General features: G+C 49.5%; 1 protein-coding gene across 1 annotated transcript in view; it reads right to left on the reverse strand.

The window, feature by feature from the left end:
• The window catches only part of nrde2 (NRDE-2, necessary for RNA interference, domain containing), a 72,241-nt gene that overhangs the window by 13,618 nt on the left and 38,728 nt on the right, over window positions 1-19,895 (reverse strand). The window contains exon 9 of the mRNA XM_067992188.1: window positions 5,888-6,011. Coding sequence (XP_067848289.1) covers window positions 5,888-6,011 — 124 coding nt within the window. The remainder of the gene's footprint in view (window positions 1-5,887; window positions 6,012-19,895) is intronic.

A 19,895-nucleotide genomic window follows, 5' to 3' on the forward strand; every position in this document is an offset into this window, starting at 1 on the left:
TCCCCCACGATCACCGACCTCCCTCCCCCCCCTCCCCCCCCCCCCCCCCACGATCACCGACCTCCCCCCCCCCCCCCCACGATCACCGACCTCCCCCCCCCCCCCCCCCCCCCCCACGATCACCGACCTCCCCCCCCCCCCCCCCCCCCCCCCCCCCACGATCACCGACCTCCCCCCCCCCCCCCCCCCCACGATCACCGACCTCTTCCCCCCCCCCCCCCCCACCCCACGATCACCGACCTCTTCCCCCCCCCCCCCCCCCCCCACCCCACGATCACCGACCTCTTCCCCCCCCCCCCCCCCCCCACCCCACGATCACCGACCTCTCTCCCCCCCCCCCCCCCCAACGATCACCGACCTCTCTCTCCCCCCCCCCCCCCCCCCACGATCACCGACCTCTCTCTCCCCTCCCCCCCCCCCCCCCCCCCCCCACGATCACCGACCTCTCTCTCCCCTCCCCCCCCCCCCCCCCCCACGATCACCGACCTCTCTCTCCCCCCCCCCCCCCCCCCCCACGATCACCGACCTCTCTCTCTCCTCCCCCCCCCCCCCCCCCCCACGATCACCGACCTCTCTCTCCCCCCCCCCCCCCCCCCACCCCCCCCCCACGATCACCGACCTCTCTCTCCCCCCCCCCCCCCCCCCCCCCACGATCACCGACCTCTCTCTCCCCCCCCCCCCCCCCCACGATCACCGACCTCTCTCTCCCCCCCCCCCCCCCCCCCCACGATCACCGACCTCTCTCCCCCCCCCCCCCCACGATCACCGACCTCTCTCCCCCCCCCCCCCCCCCCCACGATCACCGACCTCTCCCCCCCCCCCCCACGATCACCGACCTCTCTCTCCCCCCCCCCCCCCCCCACGATCACCGACCTCTCTCCCCCCCCCCCCCACGATCACCGACCTCTCTCCCCCCCCCCCCCCCCACGATCACCGACCTCTCTCCCCCCCCCCCCCCCCACGATCACCGACCTCTCTCCCCCCCCCCCCCCCCCCCACGATCACCGACCTCTCTCCCCCCCCCCCCCCCCACGATCACCGACCTCTCTCCCCCCCCCCCCCCCACGATCACCGACCTCTCTCCCCCCCCCCCCCCCACGATCACCGACCTCTCTCCCCCCCCCCCCCCCCCACGATCACCGACCTCTCTCCCCCCCCCCCCCCCCCACGATCACCGACCTCTCTCCCCCCCCCCCCCCACGATCACCGACCTCTCTCCCCCCCCCCCCAACGATCACCGACCTCTCTCCCCCCCCCCCCCCACGATCACCGACCTCTCTCTCCCCCCCCCCCCCCCCCACGATCACCGACCTCTCTCCCCCCCCCCCCCCCCACGATCACCGACCTCTCTCCCCCCCCCCCCCCCACGATCACCGACCTCTCTCTCCCCCCCCCCCCCCACGATCACCGACCTCTCTCCCCCCGCCCCCCACGATCACCGACCTCTCTCTTCTCTCCCCCCCCCCCCCCCCCCACGATCACCGACCTCTCTCCCCCCCCGCCCCACCACGATCACCGACCTCTCTCCCCCCCCCCGCCCCACCACGATCACCGACCTCTCTCCCCCCCCCGCCCCACCACGATCACCGACCTCTCTCCCCCCCCCCGCCCCACCACGATCACCGACCTCTCTCCCCCCCCTCCCCCACGATCACCGACCTCTCTCCCCCCCGCCCCCCCCAGGATCACCGACCTCTCTCTCCCCCCGCCCCACCACGATCACCGACCTCTCTCCCCCCCCGCCCCACCACGATCACCGACCTCTCTCCCCCCCCGCCCCACCACGATCACCGACCTCTCTCCCCCCCCGCCCACCACGATCACCGACCTCTCTCCCCCCCCGCCCCACCACGATCACCGACCTCTCCCCCCCCCCCCCGCCCCACCACGATCACCGACCTCTCCCCCCCCCCGCCCCACCACGATCACCGACCTCTCTCCCCCCCCCCGCCCCACCACGATCACCGACCTCTCCCCCCCCCCCGCCCCACCACGATCACCGACCTCTCCCCCCCCCGCCCCACCACGATCACCGACCTCTCTCCCCCCCCCGCCGCACCACGATCACCGACCTCTTCCCCCCCCCCCCCACACCACGATCACTGACCTCTTCCCCCCCCCCCCACCACCCCCAAGACGATCACTGACCTCTTCCCCCCCCCCCCACCCCAAGATCACCAACCTCTTCCGCCCCACCCCTAAGATCACCGACCTCTTCCCCCCCCCCACCCTCAAGATCTCCAACCCCCACCACGAGCTGCGACCACCCCCCACCCCCGATCTCCGACCTCCCTATAGAGGAGAGGAAGCTCCTATACAGAAGTGCCTGATGTTGACACCAGAAAGATCAGAAAAGCCTTAGGTTTCAGCCTTAGTCTGTGCTCAGTTGGTAGATGTCAGCTAGTGCCAGGCAAGGCACTATAATTGACCTCAGTGCCCCTGAGCTGAACAGGTTTAAAAAAAATGCGTCAGGCAGGGCTCCTGCTTCCAGTGACCCCAATGGAAAGAGCACAGGTGGATAGTGGGAGGGGACAGGATTGGGGTTGGCTAAATGGCGGAATAACCTCCCACCAGCCGGCGTTCAGTCTCACATACAAAGAATGGAGCCCAGAGTGAGAATGAACAGGGCCCTGGTGTCAATGGAACAGTTCCCCAGCAAAGAGTCAAGAACCTTCAGGAGAAGAGAGAGAAAAAAAAACTGGAAGGAAAAAAAATGTAACATTACTAAGGAAACATGGCCAAAGGGTTGGAAGGAAAGAAACAGAGAAAGAAAAATATTTATATAGTCCCCTATCAGGCCTCTTGGAAACATCCCAAAATGCTTCACATAGGATGAATTACTGTTGAAATAGTTACTGTCACATGGACAAACACAGCAACCATTTGTGCACAGTAGGCCCCACAAACAGAAAGAGGATGGATGACCAGTTAGTTTATTTTTTGGTGATGTTGAAGGAAAAATATTGTTTGGAAAGCTAAGTGAACTCCCCGCTCTTCTTCCAGTCGTGCCATGAGATCTTTAATGTCCTGTAACTGGCAGTTGGGACCTCAGATTAATGTCTCATCACCAAATAGTCAACGGGAAATTGAGGAGCAAATATGTAAGGAGGTTACAGACAGCTGCAAGAAAAATAGGGTGGTAATAGTAGGGGACTTTAACTTTCCCAACATTGACTGGGACAGCCATAGCATTAGGGGCTTGGATGGAGAGAAATTTGTTGAGTGTATTCAGGAGGAATTTCTCATTCAGTATGTGGATGGCCCGACTAGAGAGGGGGCAAAACTTGACCTCCTCTTGGGAAATAAGGAAGGGCAGGTGACAGAAGTGTTGGTGAGGGATCACTTTGGGACCAGTGATCATAATTCCATTAGTTTTAAGATAGCTATGGAGAATGATAGGTCTGGCCCAAAAGTTAAAATTCTAAATTGGGGAAAGGCCAATTTTGATGGTATTAGACAGGAACTTTCAGAAGTTGATTGGGAGAGTCTGTTGGCAGGCAAAGGGACGTCTGGTAAGTGGGAGGCTTTCAAAAGTGTGTTAACCAGGGTTCAGGGTAAGCACATTCCTTATAAAGTGAAGGGCAAGGCTGGTAGAAGTAGGGAACCTTGGATGACTCGGGAGATTGAGGCCCTAGTCAAAAAGAAGAAGGAGGCATATGACATGCATAGGCAGCTGGGATCAAGTGGATCCCTTGAAGAGTATAGAGATTGCCGGAGTAGAGTTAAGAGAGAAATCAGGAGGGCAAAAAGGGGACATGAGATTGCTTTGGCAGATAAGGCAAAGGAGAATCCAAAGAGCTTCTACAAATACATAAAGGGCAAAAGAGTAACTAGGGAGAGAGTAGGGCCTCTTAAGGATCAACAAGGTCATCTATGTGCGGAACCACAAGAGATGGGTGAGATCCTAAATGAATATTTCGCATCGGTATTTATGGTTGAGAAAGGCATGGATGTTAGGGAACTTGGGGAAATAAATAGTGATGTCTTGAGGAGTGTACATATTACAGAGAGGGAGGTGCTGGAAGTCTTAACGCGCATCAAGGTAGATAAATCTCCGGGACCTGATGAAATGTATCCCAGGACGTTATGAGAGGTTAGGGAGGAAATTGCAGGTCCCCTAGCAGAGATATTTGAATCATCGACAGCTACAGGTGAGGTGCCTGAAGATTGGAGGGTAGCAAATGTTGTGCCTTTGTTTAAGAAGGGCGGCAGGGAAAAGCCTGGGAACTACAGACCGGTGAGCCTGACATCTGTAGTGGGTAAGTTGTTAGAGGGTATTCTGAGAGACAGAATCTACAGGCATTTGGAGAGGCAGGGACTGATTAGGAACAGTCAGCATGGTTTTGTGAGAGGAATTTCATGTCTCACGAATTTGATTGAGTTTTTTGAAGGGGTAACCAAGAAGATAGATGAGGGCTGTGCAGTAGACGTGGTCTACATGGACTTTAGCAAAGCCTTTGACAAGGTACCGCATGGTAGTTTGTTACATAAGGTTAAATCTCACAGGATCCAAGGTGAGGTAGCCAACTGGATACAAAATTGGATTGACGACAGAAGACAGAGAGTGGTTGTAGAGGGTTGTTTTTCAAACTGGAGGCCTGTGACCAGCGGTGTGCCTCAGGGATCGGTGCTGGGTCCGCTGTTATTTATTATTTATATTAATGATTTGGATGAGAATTTAGGAGGCATGGTTAGTAAGTTTGCAGATGACACCAAGATTGGTGGCATTGTGGACAGTGAAGAAGGGTTATCTAGGATTGCAACGGGATCTTGATAAATTGGGCCAGTGGGCCGATGAATGGCAGATGGAGTTTAATTTAGATAAATGTGAGGTGATGCATTTTGGTAGATCGAATCGGGCCAGGACCTACTCCGTTAATGGTAGGGCGTTGGGGAGAGTTATAGAACAAAGAGATCTAGGAGTACAGGTTCATAGCTCCTTGAAAGTGGAGTCACAGGTGGATAGGGTGATGAAGGAGGCATTCAGCATGCTTGGTTTCATTGGTCAGAACATTGAATACAGGAGTTGGGATGTCTTGTTGAAGTTGTACAAGACATTAGTAAGGCCACACTTGGAATACTGTGTACAGTTCTGGTCACCCTATTATAGAAAGGATATTATTAAACTAGAAAGAGTGCAGAAAAGATTTACTAGGATGCTACCGGGACTTGATGGTTTGACTTATAGGGAGAGGTTGGATAGACTGAGACTTTTTTCCCTGGAGAGTAGGAGGTTTAGGGGTGATCTTATAGAAGTCTATAAAATAATGAGGGGCATAGATAAGGTAGATCGTCAAAATCTTTTCCCAAAGGTGGGGGAGTCTATAACGAGGGGACATAGATTTAAGGTGAGAGGGGAGAGATACAAAAGGGTCCGGAGGGGCAATTTTTTCACTCAAAGGGTGGTGAGTGTCTGGAACGAGCTGCCAGAGCCAGTAGTAGAGGCGGGTACAATTTTGACTTTTAAAAAGCATTTGGACAGTTACATGGGTAGGATGGGTATAGAGGGATATGGGCCAAGTGCAGGCAATTGGGACTAGCTTAGTGGTATAAACTGGGCGACATGGACATGTTGGGCCGAAGGGCCTGTTTCCATGTTGTAAACTTCTATGATTCTAAGGACGGCACCTGTGATAATGCAGCAATGCACCGGAGTGTCAGCCAAGATTATGTGCTTAAGTTCTGGAGTGAGCCTGGAAATTATGCCCTTCTGACTCAGAGGGGAGAGTGCTACAAACCTCTCTGTTAGCTTAGTATCAAAGGCTCGATAAGGGCAAACAAGAGAAAGGTCTGTTTCAGAGTAGGTGACTTGTTGCCAAGTATCTGGGAGTGCAAAGTTCAAACTTCAATATTAAATGGAACAAAAAGCCAGCAGAAAGTGGCTCACCTTGTTCATTCTGGACAACCCATCCGCCCTTTTCCTGCTGCCGCATCCATGCCTTCCAACCCCTCGCTCCTTTTTCTCCAAACCGAGGTTCTCCGCTGTCCCAGAATGGCTCAAAGAATTCCACCTTATCAGGAAACAGACACAGACTCTTCGTTATTGATAATTCAGTACGTCAGAAATGCAGCTAGAACCTCCCTGAATGGCTAAGTGAAAGGCTCAGTACAGAACTCAGCATATTCGGACCGGGAATGTACTGGTTCTGGTCCCGGGGGGAGTCAGTGCTGAGTTACCTGATCTCAGCTAGAACAGCAGCTGGGGTACTACAATTGGCCTTTGGATGTGTGGCTATTTGGGGGTGCGAAGGTCGTCAAGCCAGGGCTCCTGTTCCTGATTTAGTCGCCTGTGATACCTTCACAGTTGAACTGTCGGCTAACAGATACCAGGTGCAACTGTTGAAGAACGTCCACTTGGACTAAATAGCGGATGGAAGCAATCACCTGCGGGACCCATAACTTGGAACGAGTCAACACCTTCGGGAGAAAGAGGGAAAAGAAAAAGGAGTAGAATTCCAACCCAAGCAGAACGCCTACTACAAAATCCCAAGATGTCAGATTCCTGAACTAGGGAGAACCCGATCCATAACCCACATTGAAGTAGCTCATTGCCTGCCTCACGGAGCCCTGGTGGTGACACGATTAGTTTGGTGTGAAGTATAACGGTTGGATCGCGATTTCACAAGCGAGGTATGGATGAGGAAGACCATTCATTCCCTCCTGGATCATCCAACCAGAGAGAACCTACAGGCCTCTCCATCGCAGTGTCCAACTGTTCGAATCATTTCAGGGATTTTGTCACTGGACAGTCTGTTCCATGGGTTGGTCACAGGTTGGGGGGGGAGGGGGTCAAGAATGGCAATCGGTTGGGACATTGTGAGCCACAGATCCTCTAGCACTTCATGGGCCACATGGACAGCTGTCTTCTGCAGTGAAAACCCGGCCACCACGCACACAGCCCCACATAAAACGGCTGGACCAAGCTGGAAAACATACCAATAATACGGTCACACAAACAAAAAATGCTTCCATTCACAAAGAACGGGCTGCAAATGTTGGGATTTTGATTTAAAAACTCTTTGTCATCTGTCCATGTTTTATTTAAACTTACAACTGATCATTCTCAATATATTGCATTTTAGGCAACAAAGGGGAAAAAAAAGTAAATCGCTCACTCTAACCTCATGTCCCCATGTTCACTGTGTACAATGGGTTCTCAGGGGAGTGTTGCCTTTTGCACTGAATCTAATTTTACGGCTTTCAGGGGACCCATTCGGATTCAGTCTTCAGACATGTAAATTGTTAGTGTCAAGCTTCCATCAGCCCGTAATTACACTTTTTTCTAAGAAATACATAAAGATCAAAAAATGGGAGAAAATAAAAACAGCAAAAGTCAGATAGTAAGGTTAAGATGAGATGAGATAAAATCTATTGTCACGGTTGTCAAATACAGCAGCATCAAAGTGAGGCTGTTCCTGAATACCAAACACTTTACAAGCCGCAGTCTCGACTGTGACAAACCAATTTTTTTTTTTAAAAAAAAGCAATCGGACATGGATTTTAAAGTTTTACCGTCAGCGCTTTACAAACACCTGTCCTCAGACCTGTCTCTGTGACCCACAAACGCTGGACACCAAATCCAGCAACAATGGAATGTAAGGAGGGGGGGAGGAAGAGAACGGGTTGCTCCCAGAGTTGGAATACTGCCCCTGGTTTCCCTGCCGGTTCCTTTGTCTGTTGAGAAACCTAGGGTCAAGGCCCACGGCGCAGGACACCGTCGGGATTGAAAAGATTAAGCGAGAAGATGAGCTAAACCCAAGGGTTGGGTGGTGCCGAGCTCGGGTTGTCAAAGAGGCGGGCGGAGGGAAGACTGAGGGAGTTCGGCAGTCGCACAGTTTTGAAGAAATTATTTGAATCAATCAAGTAGTTCTGATGTGCAGATTACAAACTGGTTCTGGTGATGTCAGTGATCCGTTTCCTGCCTAAAAAATGTCAGCCATGGCTCAGTGGGCAACACTCTCGCCTCGGAGTCAGAAAGTTGTGGGTTCAAGTCCCACTCCAGAGACTTGAGCACATAATCCAGGTCGACACTCCCAGTGCTGTACTGAGGGAGCGCTGCACTGTCGGAGGTGCCATCTTTCGGATGAGATGTTAAACTGAGGTCCGGTCTGCGGACTTAAAAGATCACATAGAATCATAAAGATTACAGCATGGAAAGAGGCCATTCGGCCCATTGAGTACGCGCCGGCTCTATGCAAGAGCAATCCACCGAGTCCCACTCGTAGCCCTGCAAATTTTTTCCTTTCAAGTACTCATCCAGTTCTCTTTTGAAGGCCATGATTGAATCTGCCTCCACCACCCCCTCGGGCAGTGCATTCCAGATCCTAACCACTCGCTGTGTAAAAAAGTTTATCCTCATGTCATCTTTGGTTCTTTTGCCAATCACCTTAAATCTATGTCCTCTGGTTCTTGACCCTTCTGCCAATGGGAACAGTTTCTCTCCATCTAGTCTGTGTAGACCCTTCATGATTTTGAATACCTCTATCAAATCTCCTCACAACCGTCTCTGTTCAATGGAGAACAACCCCAGCTTCTCCAGTCTATCCACGTAATTTAAGTCCCTCATCCCTGGAATCATTCCAGTAAATCCCTTCTGCACCCTCTCTAAGGCCTTCACATCTTTCCTAAAGTGCAGTGCCCAGAATTGGACACAATACTCCAGTTGTGGCCGAACCAGTGTTTTATAAAGGTTCATCATGACTGCCATACTTTTGCCTCTATACCTCTATTTATAAAGCCCAGGATCCCATATGCTATTTTAACTGCTTTCTCAAACTGCCCTGCCACCTTCACCGATTTGTGCACATAAACCCCCCGATCTCAGCTACCCTCTCTGTTACCTCATCAAAAAACTCTATCACGTTAGTTAAACACGATTTGCCTTTAACAAAATCCGTGCTGGCTTTCCCTAATCAATCCACCCTCGTCCAAGTGATTGTTAATTCTGTCCTGGATTATCGTTTCTAGAAATTTCCCCACCACTGAGGTTAAACTGACTGGGCTATAGTTGCTGGGTTTATCCTTACACCCTTTTTTGAAAAAGGGGGTAACAGTTGCAATTCTCCAGGCCCCTGGCATCACCCCGTCTCTATGGATGTTTGGAAGATTATGGCCAGTACCACCACTATTTCCACCCTTACTTCCCTCAGCAACCTAGGATGCATCCCATCCGGACTGGGTGATTTATCTATTTTAAGTACAGCTAGCCTTTCAAGTATATCTTCTTTATCAATTTTTAGCTCATCCAGTATCTCAACTATATCTTCCTTTACTGAGACTCTGGCAGCATCTTCTTCCTTGGTAACGACAGATACAAAGTACTCATTTAGTACCTCGGCCATCCCCTCTGCCTCCCTGAGTAGATCTCCTTTATGGTCCCTAATCGGCCCCACCCCTCCTCTTACTACCCATTTACTGTTTACATGCCTGTAGAAGCCTTTTGGATTCCCTTTTATGTTGGCCGCCAGTCTATTCTCATACCCTCTCTTTGCCCCTCTTATTTCCTTTACAGCCATGGTACTATTCGAAGAGCAGGGGAGTTTTCCCTGGTGTCCTGGCCAATATTTATCCCTCAACCAACATCACTAAAACTGATTATCTGGTCATTATCTCATTGCTGTTTGTGGAATTTGCTGTGCGTAAATTGGCTGTCGCGTTTCCCTACATTACAACAGTAACTACATTTCAAAAAGTATTTCATCGGCTGTAAAGCACTTTGAAACTTCCTGAATTTGTGAAAGGTGCTAATAAATGTAAGTCTTTCTTTTTCTGCTCACAGTCCGATCTGGTTTGAAATCTTAATGCTATCTCCATTAGTTGTGGACAATGTTTGAAAGAGGGCACCATAGCAAAAGTGGGGAAGGAAATGCACCACCCTTCCCCAATTAATTGCAATATCATCTTCCAGAGTGCGCAGCGAATATTAAACCCACAGTACATCTGCTGTTAGCTCAGTTGAAAATTTCAATTAGAACTACATTAATGGGGAAGACTTGGAAATTCTTCAGCTCAGGATCACTTAACACTCTGCCACCACAGAAATAGCACATAGGAATGCTGACAGATTGACTCCAACAACACAGGCTGGGTACTTAACATCTGGGTGAGCAGAGGCACAGACGGCCATTAAGACGCTCACTCACAATTTTTTAAAAATTCATTCATGGAATGTGGGCGTCGCTGGCAAGGCCAGCATTTATTGCCCATCCCTAATTGCCCTTGAGAAGGTGGTGGTGAGCTGCCTTTTTGAACCACTGCAGTCCGTGTGGTGAAGGTTCGCCCACAGTGCTGTTAGGAAGGGAGTTCCAGGATTTTAACCCAGTAATGATGAAGGAACGGCAATATATTTCCAAGTCAGGTTGGTGTGTGACTTGGAGGGGAACGTGCAGGTGGTGTTGTTCCCATGTGCCTGCTGCTCTTGTCCTTCTAGGTGGTAGAGGTCGCGGGTTTGGGAGGTGCTAACGAAGAAGCCTTGGTGAGTTGCTGCAGTGCATCCTGTGGATGGTACACACTGCAGCCACTGTGCGCCGGTGGTGGAGGGAGTGAATGTTTAGGGTGGTGGATGGGGTACGAATTAAGTGGGCTGCTTTGTCCTGGATGGTGACGAGGTTCTTGAGTGTTGTTGGTGCTGCGCTCACCCAGGCAAGTGGAGAGCATTCCAGCACACTCCTGACTTGTGCCTTGTCGATGGTGGAAAGGCTTTGGGGAGTCAGGAGGTGAGTCACTCGCCGCAGAATACCCAGCCTCGGGCCTGCTCTTGTAGCCACAGTATTTATGTGGCTGGTCCAGTTAAGTTTCTGGTCAATGGTGACCCCCAGGATGTTGATGGTGGGGGATTCGGCAATGGTAATGCCGTTGAATGTCAAGGGGAGGTGGTTAGACTCTCTCTGGTTGGAGATGGTCATTGCCTGGCACTTGTCTGGCACGAATGTTACTTGCCACTTATCAGCCCAAGCCTGGATGTTGTCCAGATCTTGCTGCATGCGGGCATGGACTGCTTCATTATTTGAGGGGTTGCGAATAGAATTGAACACTATGCAATCATCAGCTAACATCCCCATTTCTGACCTTATGATGGAGGGAAGGTCATTGATGAAGCAGCTGAAGGTGGTTGGGCCTAGGACACTGCCCTGAGGAACTTCTGCAGCAATGTCCTGGGGCTGAGATAATTGGCCTCCAACAACCACAACCATCTTCCTTTGTGCTCGGTATGACTCCAGCCACTGGAGAGTTTTCCCCCTGATTCCCACTGACGTCAATTTTACTTGGGTTCCTTGATGCCACACTCGGTCAAATGCTGCCTTGATATCAAGGACAGTCACTCTCATCTCATCTCTGGAATTCAGCTCTTTTGTCCATGTTTGGACCAAGGCTGTAATAAGGTCTGGAGCTGAGTGGTCCTGGCAGAACTCAAACTCAGTGCGCAGGTTATTGGTGAGTAAGTGCTGCTTGATAGCACTGTTGACGACATCTTCCATTACTTCGTTTATGATTGAGAGTAGACTGATGGGGCGGTAATTGGCCGGATTGGATCTGTCCTGCTTTTTGTGGACAGGACATACCTGGGCAATTTTCCACATTGTCGGGTAGATGCCACTGTTGTAGCTGTACTGGAAGAGCTTGGCTAGAGGCGCGGCTAGTTCTGGAGCACAAGTTTTCAGCACTACAGTCGGATGTTGTTGGGGCCCGTAGCCTTTGCTGTATCCAGTCCACTCAGCCGTTTCTTGAAATCATGTGGAGTGAATCGAATTGGCTGAAGACTGGCTTCTGTGATGGTGGGGATATCGCGAGGAGGCAGAGCTGGATCATCCACTTGGCACTTCTGGCTGAAGATGGTTGCAAATGCTTCAGCCTTGTCTTTTGCACTCACGTGCGGGACTCTGCCATCATTGAGGATGGGGATGTTCACGAAACCTCCTCTTCCCGTTAGTTGTTTAATTGTCCACCACCATTCACGACTGGATGTGGCAGGACTGCAGAGCTTTGATCTGATCCGTTGGTTGTGGGATCGCTTAGCTGTCTATAGCATGCTGCTTCTGCTGTTTAGCATGCATGTAGTCCTGTTTTGTAGCTTCACCAGGTTGGCATCTCATTTTTAGGTATGCCTGGTACTGCTCCTGGCATGCTCTTCTACACTCCTCATTGAACCAGGGTTGATACCCTGGCTTGATCGTAATGGTAGAGTGAGGGATATGCAGGGCCATGAGGTTACAGCTTGTGGCAGAATACAATTCCGCTGCTGCTGATGGCCCACAGCGCCTCATGGATGCCCAGTTTTGTGCTGCTAGAGCTGTTCTGAATCTATCCCATTTAGCACGGTGGTAGTGCCACACAACATGATGTACGGTGTTCTCAGTGTGAAGGCGGAACTTCATCTCCACAAGGACTGTGCGATGGTCACTCCTACCAATACCGTCATGGACAGATGCATCTGCAACAGGTAGATTGGTGAGGATAAGGTCAAGTAGGTTTCTCCCTCATGTTGGTTCATTCATCACCTGCCACAGACCCAGTCTGGCAGCTATGTCCTTCAGGACTTGGCCAGCTTGGTCAGTAGTGGTACTACCGAGCCAATCTTGGTGATGGACATTGTAGTCCCCCACCCAGAGTACATTCTGTGCCCTTGCTACCCTCAGTGCTGCCTCCAAGTGGTGCTCAACATGGAGGAGTACTGATTCATCAGCTGAGGGAGGGCAGTAAGTGATAATCAGCAGGAGGTTTCCTTGCCCATGTTTGACTTGATGCCATGAGACTTCATGGGGTGTAGAGTCAATATTGAGGACTCTCAGGGCCACTCCATTCTGACTGTATACCACTGTGCCGCCACCTCTGGTCGGTCTGTCCTGCCGGTGGGACAGGACATACCCAGGGATGGTGATGGAAGAGTCTGGGACGTTGGCTGAAAGGTTTGATTCTGTGAGTATGGCTTTGTCAGGCAGTTGCTTGACTAGTCTGTGGGACAGCTCTCCCAATTTTGGCACAAGTCCCCAGCTGTTAGTGCCTTTGTCGTGTCCGGTCGTCCAGTGCCAGGTGGTCCTTCTGGTTTTATTCTCATTATGTCTTTTTGTAACAGGATTGTACAACTGAGTGGCTTGCTAGGCCATTTCAGAGGGCAGTTAAGAATCTGTGGGTCTGAAGTCGGACATAGGCCAGACCGGGTAAGGACGGCAGGTTTCCTTCCCTAAAGGACATTAGTGAACCAGATGGGTTTTTACGACAATCTGATTGTTTCATGGTCACCATTACTGATACTAGCTTTTTATTCCAGATTTTATTTAATTAACTGAATTTAAATTCCCCAATTCCCCCAAATAAATCAATTTAGTTCTCATGTAGTACAACTTCACGGCAATTAAGTGTCTTCCTCGCTTTGCAAGTCCTCTACAGTACTCTTGTGGGTTGGTAACGAGTTACAATTAGTAGAAAGAAAGAAAAGAATTTGCATATATATAACACTTTTCACGACCTCAGGATGTCCTAAAGCATTTTACAGCCAATGAAGTACATTTGAAGTACAGTCACTGTTGTAATGTAGGAATCTCGGCAGCCAATTGGTGCACAGCAAGATCCCACAAACAGCAATGAGATAATGACCAGGTGATGTGTTATCGTGATGTTATAGAATCATAGAAAAGTTACAGCATGGAAGGAGGCCATTCGGACCATCGAGTCCGTGCCGGCTCTATGCAGGAGCAATCCAGCTGGTCCCACTCCCCCGCCCTATCCCCGTAGCCCTGCAAATTTTTCCTTTCATGTACTTATCCAGTTCCCTTTTGAAGGCCATGATTGAATCCACCTCCACCACCCCCTTGGGCAGTGCATTGCAGATCCTAACCACTCGCTGTGTAAAAAAATGTTTTTCCTCATGTCTCTTTTACTTCTTTTGCAATCACCTTAAATCTATGTCCTTCATGATTTTGAATACCTCGATCAAATCTCCTCTCAACCTTCTCTGTTCCAAGGAGAACAACCTCAGCTTCTCCAGTCTATCCACGTAACTGAAGTCTCATCCCTGGAATCATTCTAGTAAATCTCTTCTGCACCCTCTCTAAGGCCTTCACATCCTTCCTAAGTGCGGTGCCCAGAACGGGACATAATACTCCAGTTGTGGCCGAACCAGTGTTTTATAAAGATTCATAGTGACTACTTTGTTTTTGTACTCTATGGCTCTATTTATAAAGCCCAGGATCCCGTATGGTTCTTTTAACTGCTTTCTCATCGTGCCCTGCCACCTTCAACGATTTGTGTACATATACCCCCAGATCTCTCTGTTCCTATACCCATTTTAGAATTGTGCCCTTTAGTTTACATTGCCTCTCCTCATTCTTCCTACCGAAAATGTATCACTCTGCATTTTTCTGCGTTACATTTCATCTGCCACGTGTCCGCCCATACCACCAGCCTGTCTATATTCTCTTGAAGTCTATCACTATCCTCCTCACTGTTCACTACACTTCCAGGTTTTGTGCCGTCTGCAAACTTGGAAATTGTGCCCTGTACACCCAAGTCATTTATATCAAGAAAAGCAGTGGTCCTAGCACCGATCCCTGGGGAACACCACTGTACACCTCCCTCCAGTCCGAAAAACAACCGTACACCACTACTCTCTACTTCCTGTTCCTTAGCCAATTCTGTATCCATGCTGCTACTACCCCTTTTATTCCATGGGCTTCAATCTTGATGACAAGCTTATTATATGGCACTTTATCAAACGCCTTTTGAAAGTCCATATACACCACATCAACTGCATTGCCCGCATCTACCCTCTCTGTTACCTCATCAAAAAACTATCAAGTTAGTTAAACATGATTTGCCTTGGTTGAGGGACTGGGAGAACTGCCCTGCTTTTCAAATAGCCTGTTCAATGCCTCATCTGAAAGACGCCACCTCCGACAATGCAGCACTCCCTCAGTACTGCACTGGGATTGTCAGCCTAGATTTTGTGCTCAAGTCTCTGGAATGGGACTTGAACCCACAATCTTCTGGTTCAGAGGCAAGAGTGCCTCTGAACCACTGAGCCACAGCTGGAAGCTATATAGTACAAACCCAGTTTATAAATTGGTTGTAGTGTCCTACAGTGGCACGTTTTTCTGGTCACAGTACAAGTTGCTAAGCGACCGTACTTCTAGCGTTGGGTACTGTTATGTTTAAGGCACCATTGAGGAAACTGCATTTAATTTGCACAAGGTTTACAAGTCACTCAGACACATACAGAGGGGTAATGTACAGTTGGGTAGCAATATACATGGAGGGGAGTGATGTCGATTTCCAATAGGTGGTTACAAGTTGTGTGGAGGAAAGATAGGAGGGGGGGGTGGGGTATATGTTATTTATTGAATGAGAGCAGCGTCCTTTTTGAGGTCTTGGCCCATCCTGGTTGGGTTGAGGAATCCCGGCGGGGGAAACTCAGGTAGAGTGGGCAAGGTGCCAAATCACACGACTGATTGTCACTAGGTAGGAGGTTTTAAAAGCCAGCGCCAGTTTCCGACAGAGGCATTTTCCCTCCATTTGGGTGGAAGTTCCTGTGCTTTGTACTCATGCTGACCAATGGATAAAAATGAAATTGTTCTTCTCTATTTTGATGAAGGCAAATGCAATCCTCCCCTTCAAAAAAAAACTTCTCACCAAAGATCATACAACTCAAAGAGGCCACTCGGCCCATCATGCCTGTGCCGGCTCTTCAAAAGAGCTATCCAATTAGTCCCACTCTCCTGCTCTTTCCCCATAGCCCTGCAAATGTTTATCCAATTCACTTTTGAAAGTTACTACTGAATCTGCTTCCACCAGCCTTTCAGGCAGTGCATTCCAGATCGTAACAACTCGCTGAGTAAAAACACTCATCTCCCCTCTGGTTCCTTTGCCAAATACCTTAAGTCTGTGTCCTCTGGTTACCAACCCTCCCACCAGTGGGAACGGTTTCTCCTTATTGATCAAAACCCTTCATAATTTTGTACACCTCTATTAAATCTCCCCTTAACCTAAGTTGAACAATTCCAGCTTCTCTAGTCTCTCCACCAGCTACAGTATTACGTCTGATGTGCTTGCGAGCAAATAATACTGTGGCGTTGTGGTGGGCCACACAGATTAGAAGGTCCCAGGTCTGCTCCTCAGTCTGTTCTAATGCTACTTTTATGTAGATAGTGATAGCAACTCCCTACGCACAAGTCTCGTACATCCCAAAAGTTAATCTATTAGGGTTTGTTAAAGCCAGTGGCTGGGAAAACCAGCCACCAGACAGCAAATTAACTAGCTGGCTTTGGACTTCCTGTCAGCTATAGAAGATCTGCACACGGGAGAATTGGCAGCACAAGTACGTCACCAAGCCAATGCAAGTCAGCTTGACAGAGCAAATTTTAGCCAGGGCAGAGGTAGCGATGTTACAAGTGTTAGCAAACCTGGGATGGGGAATGGGGCGGGGGGTTGGATGAAATCAGCTAGGGTTCCCACTCTTGATTGCTATCCAGTGCTAGGCTCGGACACAAAGAAAGGATAGCTGAGTGAGGAACTGGAGGGGCTCCTGAGGCCCATTGGACTGTACCCCAATGATTCAACACCATGAAGAGGGGCTCCTGATGCCCATGGGACTGTACCCCAATGGCTCAGCACGTTCAGGAGGGATCCTGACCTGATGCCCAATGGACTGTACCCCAATGATTAATTTGGTCATCATAATAATAACTGTTTAATCCGGGTTAAGAGCATCTCTGTATTACTACAATACTGAACTGTAAAAGGAAAATAATAAAGAATAAAAATCCCCTTGATTTTTGGTACTTCGAAATCAAGCCCATATATAAAAAAGGAGCAATTTGTATTATTCTCACGGGAGAGCAACATGTCACCTCGTGCTGACAGGAAAAGCCGACATTTAATCCGCCTGATATTTCCTCAAGTCTCTGTAATTTGTAGCCTGTCACCAAGTGCAGCAATGAAAATCCACTGGCAACATGCACTACAGGCCGATCCTTAACCCTTGAAAATCAATACACTTAACCATAAGTAATTAAACTTCTGCATTGCACGGTCATACTGCGGTAGAACAGCGATTCCAAGGGGAAGTCTAAGTTACCAGTACAGGGAACAGATCGCACTGGGCTCTGTGGGTATGGACTAAAAATAGGTTCCATCTGAAAGTAGAAGGATCCCCTTTCTCTGTCCACAACACATCGGCCATATCTTTCACCCATCAACTGCCAACAGTGTTTCCACCCCCCTTATATTCCCATCTTGTTGTAGCCCGAATACTTCTCCCCAGACCAAACCATCGTGTCAGTTTTGACTCAATGGGTAAGACCCATGCCTCTGCGTCAGAGCGTTGTGGGTTTGAACCCTGCACCAGGACTTGAGCGCGTAGCCCTCACCCGAAACTCTGCTGCAGTGCCGAGGGGGGCGTTGTGCCATCCTTCAGGTGAGAAAGAGCGAAAGAACGAACTTGCACATAGGCTATATATATATATATATATATATATATAGCCTTTCACGACCTCAGGGCGTCCCAAAGCATTTTACAGCTAATGAAGTATTTTTGAAGTGTAGTCACTGTTGTAATGTAGGAAACGAGGGTGCAGACAGGGCCTCGCTTTAACGTCTCATCCAAAAGAATGCACCTCTGACAGTGCAGCACTCCCTCAGTACTGACCCTCCGACTGTGCAGCACTCCCTCAGTACTGACCCTCCGACAGTGCTGCACTGGGAGTGTCAGCCTGGATTTGTGCTCAAGTCTTTGGAGGGGGACTTGAACCCACAACCTCAAGAGGAGAGAGTGCTATTCAATGAGCCACAGCTGAAATTAAATCCAGGATGTGTTTACCCGTTCGGTTAGGATCTTGAAGATCCCATGGCACCAGGCAAGAAGAGCCACGTGACAAGTCACATCACTCACGGTGTGAACTTCAAGGCATTTTGATCACACGATGAGCTGCCAAGTATAAGGATATATGTGAACACACGGACACCTATACAACCTAATGGATTAAACCCACTAAAGGATCTCCGTATCACGAGTTTTATGCAATTCACGTTGAATTGAAATCATTTTTTAAAAAATCCTCATTCAATTTTTTTCTCTCCTCAAAAGTGGCTCGACTCTGGGATACAGTGCCACAGGTGCTTGCTATCCTCTAGGAATTGGGTCAATCGGCCATTATTCATGCCTGGGCCTAGGCAGAGAATGTTGAATCCATCTTTTGGATGAATCGTTAAACCAAGTCTGCCCTCTCAGGTGGATATAAAAGATTCCATAGCTATTTCGAACAGCAGGGGAGTTGTCCCCGGTGTCCTGGCCAACGTTTATCCCTCAACCAACATCACTAAAAAAAAATTATTTTAAAAAAAAAATTTGTTCATGGGATGTGGGAGTCACTGGCAAGGCCAGCATTTATTGCCCATCCCTAATTGCCCTTGAACCGTTGAACCAGTCCGTGTGGTGAAGGTTCTGCCACAGTGCTGTTAGGTAGGGAGTGCCAGGATTTTGACCCAGCGATGATGAAGAAATGGTGATATATTTCCAAGTCAGGATGGTGTGTGACTTGGAGGGGAACGTGCTGGTGGGTGTTATTCCCATGTGCCTGCTGCCCTCGTGCTTCTAGATGGTAGAAGTTGCAGGTTTGGGAGGTGCTGTCAAAGAAGCCTTGGTGAGTTGCTGCAGTGCATCCTGTAGATGGTACACACTGCAGCCATGGTGCGCTGACGGTGAATGGGGTGCCAATCAAGCGGGCTGCTTTGTCCTGGATGCAGTCAAGCTTCTTGAGTGTTGTTGGAGCTGCACTCATCCAGGCAAGTGGAGACTATTCCATCACACTCCTGACTTGTACCCTGTAGATGGTGGAAAGGCTTTGGGGAGTCAGGAGGTGAGTCACTCGCTGCAGAATACCCAGCCTCTGACCTGCTCATATAGCCACAGATTTTATGTCACTGGTCCAGTTAAGTTTCTTGTCAATGGTGACCCCCAGGATGTTAATGGTGGGGGATTCAGTGATGGTAATGCCATTGAATGCTTTTTGTGCACTGGTCATACCTGAGCAATTTTCCACATTGTCAGGTAGATGCCAGTGTTGTAGCTGTACTGGAATAGCTTTTAGATTGCTGTTTGCGGGATCTTGCTGTGCACAAATTGGCTGCCCTGTTTCCCTACATTACAACAGTGACTACACTTCAAAAGTACTCCACAGGCTGTAAAGCACTTTGAGACGTTCTGAGGTTGTGAAAGGCATCGATAAATGCAAGTTCTTTCTTTTCTTGTTTGCAGTAAGGCAATCCAGAACTACAACTAACCTCAGTGCTAAACTGGCAGGAGGATGCTAGCTCTGCGACAATATCACTCCAGCACTTCACCCTAGAAAGCCTTTTAGCAAGTTGTTACAAGAATCAACTCTAAGCTATGGGCTATTTTCCAACGATGCAGGAAATAACGGAGAGGGTTGACGAGGGTAGTGCGGTTGATGTGCAGTTTGAAAAGGCATTTAATAAAGTATCACATGATAGACTTGTTCGCAAAATTAAAGCCCATGGGATTAAAGGGACAGTGGATACAAAATTGGCTAAGGGACAGAAAGCAGAGAGTAGTGGTGAACGGTTGTTTTTCAGACTGGAGGGAAGTATACAGTGGTGTTCCCCAGGGGTCAGTATTAAGACTGCTGCTCTTTGATATTATATCCTGTACACCCAAGTCCAGGTCATTAATATATATCAAAGTTTGCAGATGACACGAAACACAAATGTAGTAAACAACATGGTAGATAGTAACAGACTGCAGGAGAACATAAACAGACTGGTGAACTGGGCAGGCACATGGCAGATGAAATTTAACGCAGAGAAGTGTAAAGTGATACATTTTGGTAGGAAGAACGAGGAGAAGCAATATAAACTAAATGGTACAATTTTAAAGGGGGTGCAGA

Source organism: Heptranchias perlo, chromosome 10 (assembly GCF_035084215.1).
Source record: "Heptranchias perlo isolate sHepPer1 chromosome 10, sHepPer1.hap1, whole genome shotgun sequence".
NCBI classification, from domain to species: domain Eukaryota; kingdom Metazoa; phylum Chordata; class Chondrichthyes; order Hexanchiformes; family Hexanchidae; genus Heptranchias; species Heptranchias perlo.